The sequence below is a fragment of the Poecilia reticulata genome, linkage group LG14 (genome assembly GCF_000633615.1).
Source record: "Poecilia reticulata strain Guanapo linkage group LG14, Guppy_female_1.0+MT, whole genome shotgun sequence".
NCBI lineage: Eukaryota > Metazoa > Chordata > Actinopteri > Cyprinodontiformes > Poeciliidae > Poecilia > Poecilia reticulata.
Genome location: NC_024344.1, coordinates 15942104 through 15949075, shown reverse-complemented (window position 1 = coordinate 15949075; position 6972 = coordinate 15942104). Strand labels below are relative to the sequence as shown.

General features: G+C 42.7%; 1 protein-coding gene across 2 annotated transcripts in view; it reads left to right on the top strand.

Moving 5' to 3' along the window:
- akap10 (A kinase (PRKA) anchor protein 10) overlaps nucleotides 1–6972 on the top strand; it is a 15629-nt gene that overhangs the window by 5890 nt on the left and 2767 nt on the right. For both annotated transcript variants that reach the window (XM_017308431.1, XM_008428314.2), the window contains exons 4-8: nucleotides 4918–5388; nucleotides 6021–6119; nucleotides 6235–6316; nucleotides 6419–6542; nucleotides 6820–6956. In XM_017308431.1, coding sequence (XP_017163920.1) covers nucleotides 4918–5388; nucleotides 6021–6119; nucleotides 6235–6316; nucleotides 6419–6542; nucleotides 6820–6956 — 913 coding nt within the window. The remainder of the gene's footprint in view (nucleotides 1–4917; nucleotides 5389–6020; nucleotides 6120–6234; nucleotides 6317–6418; nucleotides 6543–6819; nucleotides 6957–6972) is intronic.

The following is a 6972-nucleotide window of genomic DNA, read 5'->3' as shown; positions in this document are numbered from 1 at the left end:
CTTCCTTCCTTCCTTCCTTCCTTCCTTCCTTCCTTCCTTCCTTCCTTCCTTCCTTCCTTCCTTCCTTCCTTCCATTTTTTTCACTCATTCATCCATTTAGCCTTTTTTCATTTGTTCACCCTTTCATCCAGTTGTCATTTATCCTTTTTTCATTCGTTCACCCATCAGTCCATCCATTTTTTCCCTTTCATTCACTTGTCCTTCCTTCTGTCCATCCATTTTTTAGTTTGTATGTTCACCCTTTCTATCATCACTTTATTTCATTCCTTCACCCATCCATCTTTTTGTCCATTTGTCTATCCATTCATTTGTTCATTGCGGCTTCCATCCCACCACCATTTAGCCTTACTTTGTTTTCATTCCACACTGCCAACTTTATTTCTAAAGCACTTGAAGACACAACCACCACTGAACTGAAACTGAAACCAAACGTCTGAACTTTAAACACGCTCTGAAAAGAATCCAGAAAATGTTTAGGAATGTTGCCTGCATTTTCAAACAAGGACCCATGTCTAGCCAAATAACGGCCACTAAAATCTGAGGGTAATTATCTTAAAGATTGCTTCAAAAATCTTTCCCAAGCTGGAATCCAGTTAATCTCTGTGCAGGCAGGCAGTTCTCAGGTGATGTCCTTGCAGATTGCCTGTGCAAGTTTCTCGTCACGACGGCAGCATCTTAAACATCCCGCCGCGTCGCTCAGCTGTCTCCACTCCTCTGTAATTCTGCCCGAGGCGCTCGTACGTCGTAGCACACCCACTCATTCTGACAACTGTCAGGTAAACTTGGCCCTGACGCTCGGTGAAGCAACTTCTCCACCTTTTTTCTTCTTGAAAAAAACAAAACTATAATTAGGTGGCTGTATGTCACCTTCTGGGACAGTTGCAGTAAGCGGCTGTGTGCCTGACGGAAGCGGCAGACAGAGAACTGCACTAGCTAGTCTGGGTGACTCAAAGGTGGAGGAACCTGTGCTGCAGCCTGGCGCGCTCTGTTGTCACTAGGTTGTGGTTGTAACAAAGGGAAGAAAGGATGTGAGGAAAGGTGGAGGTGACTTCTTTGGCTATTTCGTTCTGAGGTTGGTTTTAAGAGTTCAAACTTGAGAGACGGGATTCTAAACAACACTGTGTGGTTTTCTTCGCCTTATTGTTTTAATTAAAACAGCATTCCAGAAATTGCATGTTAGATTTCTATCTTTAAGGGCATTTTGTTTTAGAGAGATAGGGATTGGAAGCAGAAGAATATTTAGAAGAAAAAAGTAAAAAACATTTAACAGCTTTTAGAAGCAGCAGACATGAGGGATGATCCTCCAAGATGACTTTGATTCTAGATTCAATGCAGCACAGACGGTGGGGGGAGGGTAGCATTAGGTAATAGGATTTAGTCAAAGTCATTATGATCGTCTCCTTTTCAGATGAATAGTAAAATAGTGGTTTTTTTTTTGGTTGTATTTTCTATGTTTGGAGTCCCATGTGACCAGACCCTTCTAAAATAGACTGTGTGATTTCTATCCACTGTGTTGCAGATTCTTGACAGTGTTGAGAGAAGATTATTAGGCCCGAGCAGCTAAGCGCTGCGAAGGCCTATTGAAATCGTGCTGTAAATTATTATTCTTCCGCAAAATAAATGGGCTTTTTGGGGGCTTTATCATATTCAAAAACTCACCAAACTTGGCGGCCGCATAGTGCCCGGTGAAAATTTACGTATTTTAAGGTCCTCGAAAAAATCGCACAAGAAACGGCTCAAGGGCGCCCCCTAGCAACTTTCAAAMGACCCTTTTCTATTCACTTACTTTATCGTAGAGACTTGAAATTCGGTACAGTTGTAGAGCTCCCCAARACACTCTGAATTTACAATTAATGTCAYAGTGCAWCTATCCTAGGAAGTCGGCCATTTTGGATTGAAGTTCCGATTTTGMSCCCATTTTGGCCGTTTACASACGTCRCATTTGATCGAACTCCTCCTAGGGATTTYKATYGATMGGCTTCAAACTCRGTCASATTGTTYATAAGGCATGGCCGATTCAAAGTTATCAAATTCGTGAGTTTTCGAGCATGYTGAAGGGGTCGTWCCAGGGGTCAAAGTTCACCGACTCACCASAAWGTAATAAACTGTTAGATCTCCTACAAAAAAACTCACAGAGCCACCAAACTTTCTGTGTGTGAACACCTTTGGATGACCTACAACACCCAGTTGTGAAATTTGGAGATTACCTAAGCCACGCCCCCTTAGAACAGGAAGTGTCATGKTTTACTGCGAACGTTCACTATCTGACCCCTTTCACCTAATCAACATGAAACTGTGTCCACAGACAGAAGACATGTTGGTGTGACAGGGTGTAAAACCCCGTTTGGTTTGGATGCAGCAGCTGGCCGTGGCGGCGTGGCGAAGTGACCTTTAACGCCGTCTCCTTACGTTTGTCCTTGAATTCCACAGTTTAAAGCCCAGCWGCACCAAACTCACTAGGTTTGATCCTTGTGGGCCCCTCGAMAGGAATCCAGTGTGATTTTTTGTGGGCGTGGCCTAATGTCTCAASAGCGCCCCCTTGAAGATTTTAAATAATCAGCCCCAAGCCATTCTTTAACCTAGAATTATGAAACTTGGTACACTTGTGTATCGTGTCAAGACCTACAAAAAAGCCTCTTGGAGCCATGGTCCAAACTCAACAGGAAGTCGGCCATTTTGGATAAAAGCCGCCATTTGCTGTTTTTCAGATACGTCATATTTGATCGAACTCCTCCTACAGCGTTTGAGATACAGACTTCAAAGTCAGTCAGCAGAGAGTTTAGACATTAAAGGTCTAAAGTTATCACAGGAATTTTTGTATGTCAAAGCATGTGGGCGTGGCTAAAACATTTGACTATTCGCCATAAAACATCAAAGTGAGATAACTTCCACATAAAAGGTCACAGCTGCTTCAGACTTCCTGTCTCACTACTGACCAACCCTCATTACATTCTCATGGTCAGATAATGACGTAACCTTAGCTCCGCCCACTTTTAACAGGAATTCAGCTGTTTTTTCTACTGTATGTCTTATTTTTACTGAGTAATACATATGGAATTAATCTTCTACCACCTGACATAATATGACCTGATGATGAACTGKGAGGATGAACTCTGACTCATGGGGGCGTGGCCAACTGTCTGTCCTTCGCCATATGCTTACAACTGTCTCTGAATCACACACGCATCTTCCGATTGGCACCAAACTGGATATGTTTGACCTGCGCTAAATGCTAAAGAGCCCAACGGGTTTGAAATGTGATTTTACTCTACAGCGCCCCCTAGACTATCCCATCATCAATATCTCCTCTCTACATCGACCGATCTGCACCAAATTTGTGGTGTGTCCTCAGGGAACCATGCCGAAGTGAACGGTGCGAACTGCCTGGCGGAGGCGCGCCTCAACTGTGCGAAAGGGTACGCGGTGGCAGGCGGGCGGCGGTGCTGGGTCCCCGCGGTGGCTATAGGCCGGAGCGGCGCTTGGCTGCTCGGGCCGCTTGAGGCTCCGCGGAGCTTTAATTGTTATTATTATTTTTTTTGGCGTTAAATCGCAAAGTCTAAGGCCACCTACTGGCCCACCGGTGAACTCCGCCCTCTGAATATTCAACTTAAAAACTGGTGTGCATTCCCTGGGCTCAGAGGCTGGGATCAATAACGCAGCATGATATGGAAATGTAGACGCACCAATCAGAGTTTTGTCAATATCTTTAAGACGATACCAATTTTTGTGGATTCAGACTTCCCTTTAAGAGCTTTTAATGGAACAATATATTAAAAGGAGCATTCAAAATTATTATTTCTAGCAATCCCACTTTCACAAGTCATTCAGGATTTATTACAGGAACAGAGGAGACTCAGGGAGTAGCAGGGTTAGCATGGCTCCCAGTATCCTTGTGTTGGTTAAGGTCAGAACTTTACTTGAGGTCACCGATCAACTGTGGTTTTCAGACTTACTTCAAAAATGAGCAGAATAACAAAAAGGTCATGGTATTTTTGAATTAAATTGGTAAAGTATATTTTAGGGATGCACTGCTATGAAAATTTGGGCCAATATATTGATATCCGATATTACAATTGCCATAAAGGCAAATGACACGTTTACTGATAATGTCTATATTATTTATTTATATTTCACTGCCTTTCAACATCTTGGGAAAAAAGATCGTACTACTGAGGACTTCATTACTTCTTCTTTGCTTCAATTAAACTACCCACAATCCTTTGCTGCATTGCTCTCACTGTCACATAACTAACATCCTCCAGAATGTTTGACTGTTGTGAAGTGTCATTCTGTAAATAATGACGCTTTTAATACAAACATGTACCAAGTGTCATTATTTACTTAATGACACTTAATGACAAAAGTTATAAACATTCATGAAGACTCCTTCATGTTTATAACATGTTATGTCATGTTTATAACATGTTATGTCATGTTTAACATGTGTTATGTCATGTTTATAACATGTTATGTCATGTTTATAACATGTTATGTCATGTTCATAACAGGTGTTATGGCATGTTCATAACAGGTGTTATATCAGTCTTATGCACGCCCCTTCAAATAAAGTGTTAACGAATTGGAAGCATTTTCAATCAATATTGATCATGTGTCTTTCCCAATATATTTTGTTGTTTTATTTATTATTCCTACTACATTTATACCTTCAATGTTAGAAGATTAAAAAAAAATGGCTAGCAAATAAGAGCACTTTGCTGCACTCTGCTTCAACTTCCATTGTTTTTATCCTCACAGCTTGAATGAATCAAAGGCGCCCTGACATGTCATAGACGACACAGCATTCTTTTAAATAGCTTCTTAAGACTTTCTTGACTTTGTTGTTGAACAGCTCACTGATCCAGAACAGGACGGCATTTTTAGCGATGTTCCTAAACTAAGTGCACTTGTCCGTTCCAGGGCATTCCAGCGTGAATTATCAGCCCCAGGAGACGCGCTCTCGGATGTCCAAGACAGTGGACCAGGTCCTCAGAGACAATGTGGCAATGCCCCACTTCCTGCACTGCATGGAGCAGCGGGGCGCCGACCACCTCGTTCGGTTCTGGCTCGAGGCCGAGAGCTTCCGCTCGGCCAGCTGGTCGCGGGTCCGAGCGCAAAACCTCAACTCCGTCAAACACAGCTCGCTGGCCGAGCCGGTCCCCGTCTCTCCGGACGGGCCAGAGCTCGATCAGAACGCGTTCAACGACCCTGCCCTCCACAACAGCCGCGGGAACCCGTCGCCGCTGTCCCCCCGGAGGGACTCGTCGAGTGGGGAAGCCAAGCCGTCTCGGGCGGAGACCCCCAGCAGACAGGCGCCTTCCAGGACAGGGACGCCCTCTAAGGGACATCCCAACAACACTCTGAGAGACTTCTCAGACACTCTCATGAAAAGTGAGTCCACTTAAAAAAATAACTGTTTTCACTGGTAGTTGTTCAGTTGATTAGTCTGTTTGTGGAAGTGGCAGATTTTTAGGCGATTAATCGATTAATTGGATTAAAGGAAGTCGGCATATTCTGCAGATTTTTATACAATATTAGAAATACATTAAAAGATGGAATAAATACTTCAAATCTTTTTTTAAAGAAGAAAATCTTTTTAATAAATCTGAACCAGGTGAAGCTAAAGCTATTCCCTCTATGTTGAGGAGTTTTGACTAAAAAATATGCACAGACAAAGATGTTTCTATATAAAATGCAAAACGTATATATTTTGCATACAATTTTAACTTAATTACCGCTTTGATTATGTTGGAAATTTTTCGAGCAAATTTTCTTTTTTTTTTTTCTTTTTTTGAGTGTATAATCCAGTTAGCGATCAGTCGATTTGCTAAATTAATTGCTGACTATTTCAATAATCAATTAATCGCAATTAATTGTATTAATCACAATTATATACATTTAATCAAATTAATCGCGATTAATCACGATTAATCATTTCACCCAACATAAAAACCCAGTGAATTAAATGGACGTCTGTGCTTGCAATGTGGCAGATGATGAGCTGCGGGTTTCTGCGTTTGCAGGTATAGAAAAGGATGCTGTTACCATCTTCACCAAATACATTTCTCCAGATGCTGCAAGGCCCATCCCCATCACAGAGCAGATCAGAAACGATATAGTCGGTAAGAAGAATAACAGACGCAGAGCATCAGTGGCTCTCGATGGAAAAAAAACCTCTGGTTGAAGCCAGAAAAACGTAAAAGAAAAAAAAAATTCCCCTGTTCTCCTTCCACTCAGCTAAGATTTGCGGAGAGGACGGCATGGTGGACCCAAACTGCTTTGTCATTGCACAGTCGGTTGTCTTCTCCATACTGGAACAGTGAGTTTCTCTCTTCTTCTTCTTTTTTTTGTGTGTGTGTGTGTGTGTGACATCCTCGGTAACGGATGTCTCCGCCTCCCTCATGTGTCCTTTGATTTCCAGGCACTTTACCGAATTCCTGCGGAGCCACCATTTCTGTAAATACCAGATTGAAGTTTTGACGAGTGGCTCCGTGTTCCTGGCTGACATCTTGTTCTGTGAGTCAGCGCTCTTCTATTTCTCAGAGGTGAGTAGGCCCAATTTTCTCTGGTTTTCTCACCTTTTTTTTCCCACACAGTCTTCGCCTCCTGTTGACTCCATATTTTGCGGCGGTCCTCAAAAGCACAGAGGCTGAGTGACAATAATAAATTACACACATACACGGACGAAAACAAGTCAGGAAGACATAAAGAAACAAGGATTTCTGCTGCGGCTGTGTACTAACCTGCTATCAGAGCGATCCTGCAGAGACGCCCTGTAGTTTTTTGGACTTGTTCATGGGTTTCATGTTCTCTCATTGACAGTACATGGAGAAGGAAGAGGCGATGAATATACTACAGTTCTGGCTGGCTGCGGATAACTTCCAGAACCAGTTGGCTGCTAAGAAAGGCCAGTATGATGGCCAGGAGGCTCAAAACGACGCCATGATCCTCTATGATAAGTACGAATCTAAAACC